This window comes from Hyperoodon ampullatus (assembly GCF_949752795.1).
Source record: "Hyperoodon ampullatus genome assembly, chromosome: 15".
NCBI classification, from domain to species: domain Eukaryota; kingdom Metazoa; phylum Chordata; class Mammalia; order Artiodactyla; family Ziphiidae; genus Hyperoodon; species Hyperoodon ampullatus.
The window spans coordinates 9,129,781-9,143,832 of NC_136928.1; the positions used below are offsets into that span (position 1 = coordinate 9,129,781).

At 36.1% G+C, this 14,052-nt stretch overlaps 1 protein-coding gene across 1 annotated transcript in view; it reads left to right on the forward strand.

The window, feature by feature from the left end:
* The window catches only part of DNAH6 (dynein axonemal heavy chain 6), a gene marked incomplete at both ends in the record, with an annotated part of 275,574 nt that overhangs the window by 216,205 nt on the left and 45,317 nt on the right, over nucleotides 1-14,052 (forward strand). The window contains one exon of the mRNA XM_079721202.1: nucleotides 4,242-4,411. Within this exon, the coding sequence (XP_079577328.1) occupies nucleotides 4,242-4,411 (170 nt within the window). The remainder of the gene's footprint in view (nucleotides 1-4,241; nucleotides 4,412-14,052) is intronic.

Below are 14,052 nucleotides of genomic sequence, written 5' to 3' on the forward strand. Positions count from 1 at the left end.
TATGGTATATCTCTCCATCTGTTTGTGTCATCTTTGATTTCTTTCAACAGTGTCTTATTGTTTTCTGAGTGCAGATCTTTTACCTCCTTAGGTAGGTTTATACCTAGGTATTTTATTCTTTTTCTTTCAATGGTGAATGGGATTGTTTGCTTAATTTCTCTTTCTGATCTTTCATTGTTAGTGTATAGCAGTGCAAGAGATTTCTGTGCATTAATTTTGTATCCTGCAACTCTACCAAATTCATTGATTAGCTCTAGTAGTTTTCTGGTGACATCTTCAGGATTCTCTCTGTATAGTATCATGTCATCTTCAAACAGTGACAATTTTACTTCTTCTTCTCCAATTTGTATTCCTTTTATTTCTTTTTCTTCTCTGATTGCCATGGCTAAAACTTCCAAAATTATGTTGAATAATAGTGGTGAGAGGGGACATCCTTGTCTTGTTTGTGATCTTAGTTGAAATGCTTTCAGTTTTTCACCATTGAGAATGATGTTTGCTGTGGGTTTGTCATATATGACCTTTATTATGTTGAGGTAGGTTCCCTTTATGCCCACTTTCTGGAGAGTTTTTATCATAAATCGGTGTTGAATTTTGTCAAAAGCTTTTTCTGCATCTATTGAGATGATCATATGGTTTTTATTCCTTAATTTGTTCATGTGGTGTATCACACTGATTGATTTGCATATATTGAAGAATCCTTGAATCCCTGTGATAAATCCCACTTGAACATGGTGTATGATCCTTTTAATGTGTTGTTGGATTCTGTTTGCTAGTATTTTGTTCAGGATTTTTGCATCTAAATTCATCAGTGATATTGGTCCGTAGTTTTCTTTTTTTGTAGTATCTTTGTCTGGTTTTGTTATCAGGGTGGTGGTGGCCTCATAGAATGAGTTTGGGAGTGTTCCTTCCTCTGAAATTTTTTGGAAGAGTTTGAGAAGGATGGGTGTTAGCTCTTCTCTAAATGTTTGATAGAATTCACCTGTGAAGCCATCTGGTCCAGAACTTTTGTTTACTGGAAAATTTTCAATCATAGTTTCAATTTCATTACTTGTGATTGGTCTGTTCATATTTTCTATTTCTACCTGGTTCAGTCTTAGAAGGTTATACGTTTCTAAGAATTTGTCCATTTCTTTCAGGTTGTCCATTTTATTGGCATAGAGTTGCTTGTAGCAGTCTCATGATGCTTCATATTTCTGCAGTGTCCATTGTAATTTCTCCTTTTCATTTCTAATTGTATTGATTTGAGCCCTCTGCCTTTTTATCTTCATGAGCCTGGCTAAAGGTTTATCAATTTTGTTTATCTTCTCAAAGAAGCAACTTTTAGTTTTATTGATCTTTGCTACTGTTTTCTTCATTTCTATTTCATTTATTTCTGCTCTGATCTTTATGATTTCTTTCCGTCTACTAACTTTGGGTGTTGTTAATTCATCTTTCTCTAATTCCTTTAGGTGTAAGGTTAGATTGTTTATTTGAGATTTTTCTTGTTTCTTGAGGTAGGATTGTATTGCTATAAACTTCCCTCTTAGAACTGCTTTTGCTACATCCTATAGGTTTTGGATTGTTGTGTTTTCTTTGTCATTTGTCTCTAGGTTTTTTTTTTATTTCCTCTCTGATTTCTTCAGTGGTTTCTTGGTTTTTAGTAACATATTGTCTAACCTCCTTGTGTTTGTGTTTTTAATGTTTTTTCCCTGTAATTGATTTCTAATCTCATAGTGTTGTGATCAGAAAAGTTGCTTGATATGATTTCAATTTTCTTAAATTTACTGAGACTTGATTTATGACCCAAGATGTGATCTATCCTGGAAAATGTTCTGTGTGCATTTGAGAAGAAAGTGTAATCTGCTGTTTTCAGAAGGAAAGTCCTAGAAATATCAATTAAATCTGTCTGGTCTAATGTTTCATTGAAGGCTTGTGTTTCCTTGTTAATTTTCTATCTGGATGATCTGTCCATTGGTGTAAATGAGGTGTTAAAGTCCTGCACTATTATTGTGTTACTGTCAATTTCCTCTTTTATAGCTGTTAGCATTTGCCTTCTGTATTGAGGTGTTCCTATGTTGGATGCATATATATTTATAATTGTTATATCTTCTTCTCAGATTGATCCCTTTATCATTATGTAGTGTCCTTCCTTGTCTCTTGTAACATTCTTTATTTTAAAGTCTATTTCACCTGATATGAGAATTGCTACTCCAGCTTTCTTTTGATTTCCCTTTGCATGGAATATCTTTTTCCACTACCTCACTTTCAGTCTATATGTGTCCCTAGGTTTGAAGTGGGTCTCTTGTAGACAGCATATATATGGGTCTCGTTGTTGTATCCATTCAGTGAGCCTGTGACTTTTGGTTGGAGCATTTAATCCATTCATGTTTAAGGTAATTATCGATAGGTATGTTCCTATTACCATTTTCTTAATTGTTTTAGGTTTGTTTTTGTAGGTCCTTTTCTTCTCTTGTTTCCCACTTAAAGAAGTTCCTTTGGCATTTGTAGTAGAGCTGGTTTGTGGTGCTGAATTCTCTTAACTCCTGCTTGTCTGTAAAGCGTTTGATTTCTCCGGTGAATGTGAATGAGATCCTTACTGGGTAGAGTAATCTTGGTTGTAGGTTCTTCCCTTTCATCACTTTAAATATATCATGCCACTCCCTTCTGGCTTGTAGAGTTTCTGCTGAGAAATCAGCTGATAACCTTGTGGGAGTTCCCTTGTATGTTATTTGTCATTTTTTCCTTGTGGCTTTCAATAACTTTTCTTTGTCTTTAATTTTTATTAGTTTGATTACTATGTGTCTCAGCATGTTTCTCCTTGGGTTTATCCTGCCTGGGACTCTCTGCACTTTCTGGACTTTGATGGCTATTTCCTTTCCCATGTTAGGAAAGTTTTTGACTATAATCTCTTCAAATACTTTCTTGGGTCCTTTTTCTCTCTCTTCTCCTTCTGGGATCCCTATCATGCAAATGTTCATATGTTTAATGTTATCCCAGTGGTCTCTTAGGCTCTCTTCATTTCTTTTCATTCTTTTTTCTTTATTCAGTTCCACAGCAGTCAATTCCACCTTTCTGTCTTCTAGGTCACTTATCTGTTCTTCCGCCTCAGTTATTCTGCTATTGATTCCTTCTAGTGTATTTTTCATTTCAGCTATTGTATTATTCATCTCTGTTTGTTTGTTCTTCAATTCTTCTAGGTGTTTGTTCTTTAATTCTTCAAGGTCTCTGTTAAACATTTCTTGCATCTTCTCAATCTTTGCCTCCATTCTTTTTCCGAGGTCCTGGATCATCTTCACTATCATTATTCTGAATTCTTTTTCTGGAAGGTTGCCTATCTCCACTTCATTTAGTTGTTTTTCTGAGGTTTAATCTTGTTCCTTCAGCTGGTACACAGTCCTCTGCCTTTTCATTTTGTCTGTCTTTCTGTGAATGTGGTTTTTGTTCCACAGGCTGCAGAACTGTAGTTCTTCTTGCTTCTCCTGTCTGCCCTCTCTATCTGCAGGAATTTCAATGCTAATTCTTACTACATGTTATAACCAGAGTAAGGGCTAACTAGAATCCTAAGCCTCATGTGAGATGCAAGCCCATTTCTTATCAATATTCCAGGGGGGTTGAGGGCAATGTGTTCTGTTTATTAGAGCATAAAGTTGTAGTGATGTCAGTCTATTCATATATTATTTATATGGTAAAATTATTTATACCAGAATTTTTAATTTGCTTTATCTGTCACAGACTGACAGTTGTGTTGTTTCCTATCATTAATATGTTTTTCTGCTTTTTCTTCTGCCTTCAGCAGTGATGGTTTGATGTATTTTTATGCTATTGTCTGACACATATAGGTTTATTTTATTGTGTTTTTATTATTGAGTTTGTATTTTGATTAATATAACTTGAACTATTTCATCCCATTTAATTATATTTGCCTTGAATTCTAATATATCCAGTGTTACTCTTATCATGTCAGGTGTTTGTTTTTGCTCACATTTGATTGATATATCTCTATGCATCCTTTTATTTTTAACTTCTCTGTCATTTGTTTTAGCTTTGCCTTTTGTTAAGTGGTTTGAATTCGTTTTCTGATCCAATTTTAAATTCACTATTTTTTAATTAGGTTGGGTAGGGGGAGATTAAATATATTTACATTTGTGGTAATGTAAAAAGCTAATGGTAAATGTAGAGATTTTTTAATTACCAAATATATTTATTTAATAGCAAAGTCAAAGCAACTTTAATTAAAGCATATTTTTAAATTGTGTTTCCAGGATCTTTTGAGACTTATCTTAACCCACCTGAACAGGAAGCCTATTCTAAAATAAAGGGGGATGATCAACTCATGACAACAGAAAGGGTGCCCACAAGCCATAATTTTTGGCGTCCAGAATTAAGTTCTTTCCATAAGCTAATTCTTATTAAATGCTGTAAAGAAGAAAAGGTAGGAGATTTTTTCATTAAATATCTGTGTTATAATTACTTCTACTAAAGCTCACCAGCCAGTTATGATTCATGGACTGAATTAGATTTGTTTAGAGAGTAGCACTGGCCAAGTTTGGGAGGTGGTTTGTGATTCTGTGTTATTAATAAGAAATAGAGACTTTGGGAGACCAGCCAGGAACCTGGTGGTCCTTCCCTGGTGTGTGCCATGGGGAACTTGTGCTCTCTGCTAGGGAGGGCAGGGATCTGCTGGACAGCGTTAGCAGGGGATTGATGGGCCTTTCAGATCTTGGCAGCAATGGGAAGAAGGCATTTGAAGAGAAAAACACCATAGTTACAAAGACCAGTTTGAAGATGGTTAATGTAGTTTATATAAGAAATTACAGCAGTCTGCATTAAAAAAGAACAAAATAATGCCATTTGAAGCAAGATGGATAGACCTAGAGATTATCATACTCAGTGAGGTCAGACAAAGACAAATATCATATGATATTGCTTATATGTGGAATCTAATTTAAAAAATGATACAAATGAACTTATTTACAAAACAGAAAAACTCACAGATCTTGAAATCAAACTTATGGTTACCAAAAAGGAAACGTGGGGGTAAGTGATAAATTAGGAGGTTGGGATTAATATATACACACTACTATATATTAAATATATAACTAGCAAGGACCTGCTGTATAGCACAGGAAACTCTACTCAATATTCTGTAATAACCTATATGAGAAAAGAATCTGAAAAAGAATGGATATATATAGAGAGAGATAGGTATATATATATATATATATATATATATATATATATATATATATATATAATTTTGCTGTACACCTGAAACTAACACAACATTTTAAATCAACTGTGCTCCAATAAAAATTTTTTAAAAGTTATGGCAGACTGAATTAGGATAGAGGTAGTAGATTAAAGAGATGGAAGGGAATGTGGAGATGGGGCAACTGTGTTGCTCCTAGTTTCTGCATGGGTGCAAAAGGGGATAGTTGTATCAACAACTAAGCAAATGTGAAGGGAAAAACATGTCAGAGAAAGATGTCACTGAGTCTGCAGTGTCCACCAGTATCAGAGTGTATAGCAGTCTGGAGACCAATTAATATCTGGTTATAAAAATCTAAAGAGAGGATTTCCCTGGTGGCACAGTGGTTGAGAGTCTGCCTGCCGATGCAGTGGATGGGGGTTCATGCCCCGGTCCGGGAAGATCCCACATGCCATGGAGTGGCTGGGTCTGTGAGCCATGGCCGCTAAGCCTGAATGTCCGGAGGCTGTGCTCCACCTTGGGAGAGGCCACAACAGTGAGAGGCCTGCATACTGCAAAAAAAAAAAAAAAAAAAAAAAAAAGACTCTAGAGAGAAATATGGCTTAGAAATAGAGATTGGGGAATCATCAGCATTGAGTTGGAAAGTAAAACCACAGGAGTTGTTAAAATGGTAGAGGAATAATAGAACAAGAGGACAAGTGGGCAAAGGATGAAACCCTGAGAAGCACCAACTTTGAAAGAGCAGAGAGAAAGGATGAAGAACCCATGAGAAAGAAGAGGCAGAGGGCAAGAACACCAGGAGAAAGAAGTGACGTGGAAACCAAAGAAGTATAGAGTTTCAGTACAACAAGTTATCAACAGAATGAATGAGTGGAGGATGTTCCTATGAGAAATGAGAGAAAGAAAACTCACTGGAGAAAGCCAAAGCATAGTTGGGAAATATTGAGGCTATGCTGTAGGATTTTCTGCCATCTCTGTAGGAATACTGAACAGCTATGGGGTCGACCTGGGCTACCAATAATTACAATAGATGAATAGATAAAATAGGTAATAGATAAAAAGCCATTGAGACTGTTGGTAAAAGTAGTTCTATAAATGGGGTGAGATCTAAGAAAGAGCTTATAGACTGGGAGAAGAGGAAAAACCTTGAAAGTTTCTTTGGAAGCAAATGTAGTTGGACTAGATGAGTAGCACAGCTAGAAGGATGGGAGAGGTTGTGATCAAAGTTGAACTTAAAATTTCTGATGAGCAGTTCTAAGTGATGACAATGTCCTGAGGGTGGCCATGGGTGTGGGTGACTGAGGAAGTGATGAGATGATGTACATTAGAGTTAGAGGTCAAGGAACTGTGATGTTAGGATGTGGGATGGCCTTATGGACCCTGAACCTGGGTTGTGTCACCCCAGATGGTGAGATACAGTTGATAAATCATTGGAACAGACATGAATGGAGAGGAAAGCTATGATCAGATGGAAAGTCTTTAGTGAATATGGGACAGTGGCTACCAGGTTGGATGCTGACAAGAATGAAGGATGACTAAGTGACAGGTGCCCCAAAGAAGAAGGAGTTTTAAAGATTAAGACATGTGCTAGAAAATTCTAGACTATAGGAAATTGTTGTTGTTTCAGGTTCTGTGTCTCTATGTACGAGCTAAGGTTCTTTAGGTTACAACCATAGAGAGTAAACTTAATAAGTTTAAGAAAAAACGGATTTATTAAAATTAAAAGATACTGGGGGGGTAGCTCATTAAATTCAAGGAAAAGCCAATTAAGCACGCTTCAGGAAGAGTAAAAACCTGGGCGGTTCAATGAACATAGCTCTGTAGTATTGCAATTGTCAGCACTCAGCTCTCAACTATAAACTGTTCCCCTAGTTTCAAATTCTTAAGATAGAGATTCTGATTGGTCCAGCTTGACTTAAGTTTTACCCCTGGTCCAGTCAGCTATGGATAGGGAAATTACATCATACAGTAGAAATAGGACTACTGGAAGATTTCCTAGAGAAGAGATGCTGGTCAGCTATGTCCATGCAAGATCCCACCTGCTCTGAGGCCTTGTCTCCCAGCCAGCATTCCCATTTCTCTGGTCCAGAGAAGACCAGACTTGGGAAAGACCTGAGAGTCACCTTCCAATATTTGAAGACTGGTAACTTTCCCTTGGCTTCTGTTCCTAGAACATTTAACAAATACTTTGGTGAGTAATTATTGTATTCTAGGCACTGAGGCTACAATTGTGAAAAAGAAAAAATTCAAAGTCCATACTCCCATGGGCTTACATTCTAGTGGGACAGAGGGGAAAAAAAGGAATAAAATATTTTCCATTTGCAAAAAGTCCTTAGAAGGACATGAATGGGAAGTTTCAGTAAAAGTAATAGAGTGAAAGCTAGTTTAAGGTGGGAACCAAGGAGGACCTCTTTGCAGAGGTGATATTCTCAACTTCTCATATAAATCATTGCCTGTGTCATACCAACATCCAATTTGGTGGGGAGGTAAGGGGTGAGCAGAAGCTAGACGTGGAGTAGTATCCTGGTTGAGGAAGCCTAGCAGGGACTGGAGGGAGGGCCTACTGGGAGAAGAGGGTCCCAGAGGAGAAGGGCCCAGAAGAGCTCAGAGACAGGCCTTCAGGCTGTGGTTAGAGCTGCTGCTCATGGGAGCAAATATGAAATAAATAGAATGGGAAATGGAATCAAACCCTGAACCAGAAGTGGGCGGAGTCACTCCCCTTGGGCACCACCTAGGCTTTGATAGAAGCAAAGGGGCTTCACAAGGGATACATGCCCACCCTTCCCAGTCACAGGCTGCAGGTCAGCCTGAGGGCAGGGATTCTTTTTTGTCACTTGGACCCTTTGAAGAATATGATGAAAGTTGCAGGCCTTCTTAGAAAATGCATGAATGCTCTCCCACATATGATTTTGTAATTCTAGGTTAAGAATTCCGATCTTAGGAAATGTTCATTCTCTCTCTTTCTCTCTCTCTCTCTCTCTCTCTCACACACACACACACACACACACTTTTTTTTTAACCTTTTCATCCTCTGCACCCATTTTCCCCTCTCCAGCAACCACCAATCTGTTCTCTGTATCTAGGAGTTTGTTGTTGTTGTTGCAGTTCTTAAGACTACACATATAAGAGAGGTAATATATTTATTTTTCTCTGTCTGACTTACTTCACTTAGTATAATGCCCTCAAGGGCCATTCATGTTGTTGCAAATGGCAAGATTTCATTCTTTTTCATTCCTGAATAATATTCTATTGTGTGTGTACATATATATACCGCATATTCTTTATTCATTTATCCATTGATGGACACAGGTTGTTTCCATGACCTAGCTATTGTAAATAGTGCTGTAGTTAACATGGGGTGCATATATCTTTTCAAGTTAGTGTTTCCATTTTCTTAGGATAAAGACCCAGAATTGTGAGTGCTGGATCATACAGTGGTGCTATTTTTAATTTTTTGAAGACATTGACACTGTCTTCCATAGTGGCTGCACCAATTTACATTCCCACCAACAGTGCCCAATGGTTCCCTTTTCTCAACATCCTCACCAACACTTATTTCTTGTCCTTTTGATAATAGTCATTTTAGCAGGTATGAAATGATATCTCATTGTGGTTTTGATTTGCATTTCCCTGATGATTAATGATGCTGATCACCTTTTTCATGTACTTGTTGGCCATCTGTATGTCTTTTTTGGAAAAATGCCTATTCAAATCTTCTGCCTATTTTTTTAATTGGATTGTTTGGGGGATTTTTCTATTGAGGTGCATGAGTTATTTGTATATTTTGTATATTAGCCCCTTATCTAAGATTTGCAAATATTTTCTACTATTCAATAGGTTACCTTTTCATTTTGTCAATAGTTTCTTTTGCAGTGCATAAGCTTTTTAGTATGATGTAGCCCCACTTATTTATTTTGACTTTTGTTGTTTTTGCTTTTGGTGTCAGATTCAAAAAATCATTACCAAGACCTGTGTCAAGGAGCTTACTGCGCATGTTTTCTTCTAGGACTTTTATGGCTTCAAGTCTTATGTTTGAGTCTTTAATCCATTTTGAGTAAATATTTGTGTATAGTGTAACATAGTGGCTGAGTTTCATTCTTCTGCATGTGACTGTCTAGTTTTCCCAACACCATTAATTGAAGAAACCGTCCTTTCCCCATTTTATATTCTTGACCCCTTTGATGTAATTTAACTGACCATATATGCCTGGGTTTATTTCTGGGCTCTTTGTTCTATTCCACTGATCTGTGTGTCTGTTTTTATGCCAATATCATACTGCTTTAATTACTAGAGCTTTGTAACATAGTTTGAAATCAGGGAGTGTGATGCCTCCAGCTCTGTTCTTCTTTCCCAAGATTGCTTTGGCTATTAGAGGTTTTTTTGCAGTTCTGTACAAACTTTAGGATTATTTATTCTAGTTCTGTGAAAAACGCCATTGGAATTTTGATAGAGATTGCACTGAATCTGCAAATTGCCTTGGGTATTGTGGACATTTTAACAATATTGATTCTCCCAACCATGAACACCAAATATCTTTCCACTTATTTGTGTCTTCTTCAATTTTTGTCATTAATGTCTTGTAGTTTTCAATATACAGGTATTTCATCTCTTGTTTAAATGTATTCCTAGGTATTTTATTCTTTTTGATGTAATTGTAAATGGGATTGCTTTCTTTTTTTCTCTTTCATATAGTTTGTTATTAGTATGTAAAAACACAACAGATTTTTGTGTCTTGATTTTGTATCCTGCAATATTACTGAATTCATTTATTAGTTGTAAGTTTCTTGATAGAGTCTTTAGTGTTTTCCATATATGACAGTATGTCATCTGAAGACAGTGACAGATTTATTTCTTCCTTTCCAGTGTGGATGTCTTTTTTTTTTCTTACTTAATTGCTCTGGCCAGGACTTCCAATACTATGTTGAATAAAAGTAGTAAGAGTGGGCATCATTGCCTTTTTCCTGTTCTTAAAGGAAAGTCTTTTACCTTTTCACTGTTGAGTATGATGTTAGCTATGAGCTTGTCATATATGGCCTTTATTATGTTAAGGTATGTTCCCACTTTGTTGGAAGTTTTTATCATAAATGTGTGTTGAATTTTGTCAAATGCTTTTTCTGCATCGATTTTTTATTATTTATTTATTTATGGCTGCTTCAGGTCTTAGCTGCAGCACACAGGATTTTTTGTCACAGTGCACGGGCTCTTCATTGTGGCACATGGGCTTCTCTCTAGTTGTGGTGCATGGGCTCCAGAGCACGTGGGCTCTGTAATTGCAGCACATGGGCTCTCCATATGTGGTTTGCAGGATCAGTAGTTGTGTGTGTGGACTCAGTATTTGCAACGCATGGGCTTAGTTGCTCCAAAACATGTGGTATCTTAGTTCCCTGACCAGGGATAGAACTCGCATCCCCTGCATTGGAAGGCGGACTCTCAACCACTGGACCACCAGGGAAGTGCCTTTTTCTGCATCTATTGAGTTGCCTATATGTTTTTTATCCTTCATTTTGTTAATGTGGTGTATCACAGTGACTGATTTGCAAATGTTGAACCATCCTTGCATCCCTGGAATAAGTCCCACTTGATTATGTGTATGATCCTTTTCATGTGTTTTTGAACTTGGTTTGCTAATATTTTGTTGAGGATTTGGCATCTTTGTTCATCAAGGATATTGGTCTGTAATTTTCTTGTGGTGTCCTTGTGTCTAATGACAGTGAGCATAGTTTCTTGTGTTTATTGGCTATTTGTAGAACTGTCTATTCAGATCCTTTGCCATTTTTTAAAACTATTTGTCTTTTTCTTATGGAGTTGAAATAGTTCTTTATATATTCTAAATAAAATTTCCTTAACAGATACATTATTTGAAAGAAAAAAGGTCTCACACTCTGTGGTTGTCTTTTCACTTTCTTTATGGTGTCCTTTGAAACACAAAATTTTTTTAATTTTTATTTTAATGATTTCCAATTTGTTTTTCTTTTGTCACTCGTGCTTTTGATGCCACATCTAAAAAGCCATTGCCTAATTCAATGTCATGAAGATTTACTCCTATGTTTTCTTTTAAGAGTTATAAAACTTTATCTCTTACATCAAGATCTTTGATCCATTTTGATTTAATTTTTATATAGTGTTAGGTAAGGAACCAACTTGATTCTTTTGCATGTGAATATCCAATTGTCCCAGTATCATTTGTTAAAAGACTCTTCTTTCTCCATTGAGTGATCTTGACACCCTTGCCAAAAATCAATTGGCCATAATTGTGAGAGTTTATTTCTAATATATCAGTTCTAGTCCATTGATCTATATGTCTACCCTTATGGCACTACTGCACTGTTTTGATTATTGTAGCTCTGTGGCAAGTTTTAAAATTGGGAAGTGTGAGTCTTCCAAATTTGCTCTTCTTTTTCAAGATTATTTTGACTATTCTGGGTCCCTTGAGTTTCCATATGAATTTAGGATCAGCTTGGAAATTTCTGAAAAGAAACCAGCCAGAATTTTGATTGGACTCTGTAGATCAATTTAGGGAGTATTGGCCTCTTAACAACATTAAGTCTTCCAATCCATGTACATGGGGTGTTTTTCCATTTATTTGGATCTTCTTTAATTTATTCCAACAATGTTTTGTAGTTCTCAGAGACTAAGTTTTGCATTTCTCTTGTTAAATTTACTTCTAAGTATTTTGTTCTTTCTGTTGCTATTGTAAGTGGAATTGCACTCTTAATTTCATTGTTGGTTTTCTCACTGCTACTGTAGAGAAATACAGTTGATTGCTGTATATTTTTGTATACTGCAAACCTGCTGAACCTGTTTATTCTAATAGACTTTTACTGTGTTTCATAGCATTTTCTATATACAAGATCATGTCATCTGCAAATAGAGATGGTTTTACTTCTTCCTTCCCAATCTAGATATCTTTTATTTTATTTTCTTAACTAATTGCCCTAGTTAGAACATCCAGGACAATGTTGAAGAAAAGTAATGGCAGTGGGTGTACTTGCCCTGTACCTATCTTAGGAGGAAAAGCATTCAGTTTTCACCATTAAGTATGATGTTAGCTGTGGGGTTTTCATTGATACCTCTTAACAGGTTGAGGAATTTCCCCTCTATTCCTGTTATGTTGAGTGTCTCTCAAGAGTGTTACATTATTTTATTAAATTTATTTTTGGAGGGGGGAAATGTTACTTTATAATTTTCCTTTTATAAAAATATATTAGAATGATAGAATTGTTACCTAAAGAGACATGTTTTTTAATTTACATTGCCTGAGGTATATTATTTTTTTCCAGATTTACTGAGATATATCTAACAAGTAACATTGTTTAAGAGGTGTACAACATGATGATTTGATACATACATATATTGCAAAATGATTACCACAATATGGTTAATTAACACATCCATCACCTCACATAATTACCGTGTGTGTGTGTGTGTGTGTGTGCGTGTGTGTGTGGGGGTGTGAGAACATTTCAGATCTAATCTCTTAACTTTTAAATATATAATATTGTTAACCGAGTCACCATGCTATACATTCGAACCCTACTACTTATTCATCTTATGACTGGAAGTTTGTACCCTTTGAAACATCTCCCCACTTCTTCCCCCTCCCAATACCCTGGCAACCAGCATTCTACTCTCTGTTTCTATTAGTTCAGCTCTGTTAGATTCCACATGTAAGTGATACCATACAGTGCCTATCTTTCTCTAATTTATTTCACTTAACATAATGTCCTCGAGGTCCATCTATGCTATCACAAATGGCAAGATATTCCATTGTATATATTTACCAAATGTCTTTACCCATTAATCTGTGGATGCATATTTAGATTGTTTTCATGTCTTGGCTATTGTGAATAAGGCTGCAATGAATATGGGGATTCAGATAGCTCTTCAAGGTAATGACTTCATTTCATTCAAATAAATACCCAGAAGTGGGATTACTGGATCATCTGGTAGCTATATTTTTAATTTGTTAAGGAACGTCCATTCTGTTTTCCATAGTGGCTACACCAATTTACATTCCTGCCAACAATGCAAAAGAGTTCCCTTTTTTCCACCAACACTACTTATCTCTTGTCTTTTTGTTAATAGCAATTCTAACAGGTGTGAGGTGATATCTCATTGTGGTTTTGATTTGCATTTCACTGATAATTAGTGATGTTGGGCACCTTTTTATGTACCTGTTGGCCATTTGTATATCTCCTTTGGAAAAATGCCTATTTAGATCCTTTGCCTATTTTTTAACCAGATTGTTTGTTTTTGCTATTGAGTTGCATGAGTTTCTTACATATTTGGGATTTTAACACCTTATCAGATGTATGGTTTTAAGATATCTTCTCCCATTCCATAGGTTGCCTTCTTATTTTGTTGGTTACTTCTTTTGCTGTGCAGGAGCTTTTTAGTTTTGTATAGTCCCTTGTTTATTTTTGTTTTCATTGCTTGTGCTTTTGGTGTCATATCCAAAAACTCGTTGCTAAAACTATGTCAAGGAAATATTCCCCTCTGTTTTCTTCTAGAAGTTTTATGGATTTGGGTCTTATATTTAAATATTTAATTCATTTTGAGTTGATTTTTATGAGTGGTGTAAGATCGCGGTCCAATTTCATTCTTCGCCATGTGAATGTCCAGTTTGTCCAACAACATTTATTGAAGAGACTGTTCTTTCCCCATTGATTATTCTTGGCTTCCTTTTCAAATATTAGTAGTAGACCATATATGTGTGGGTTTATTTCTCGGTTCTCAGTTGTGTTCCATTCATCTATGTGTCTGTTTTCTTGTCGGTACCATACTGTTTTTATTACTACACCTTTGGAATATAATTTGAATTCAGGAAATGTCCTGCCTCCAGCTTTGATCTTCTTTCTCAGGAT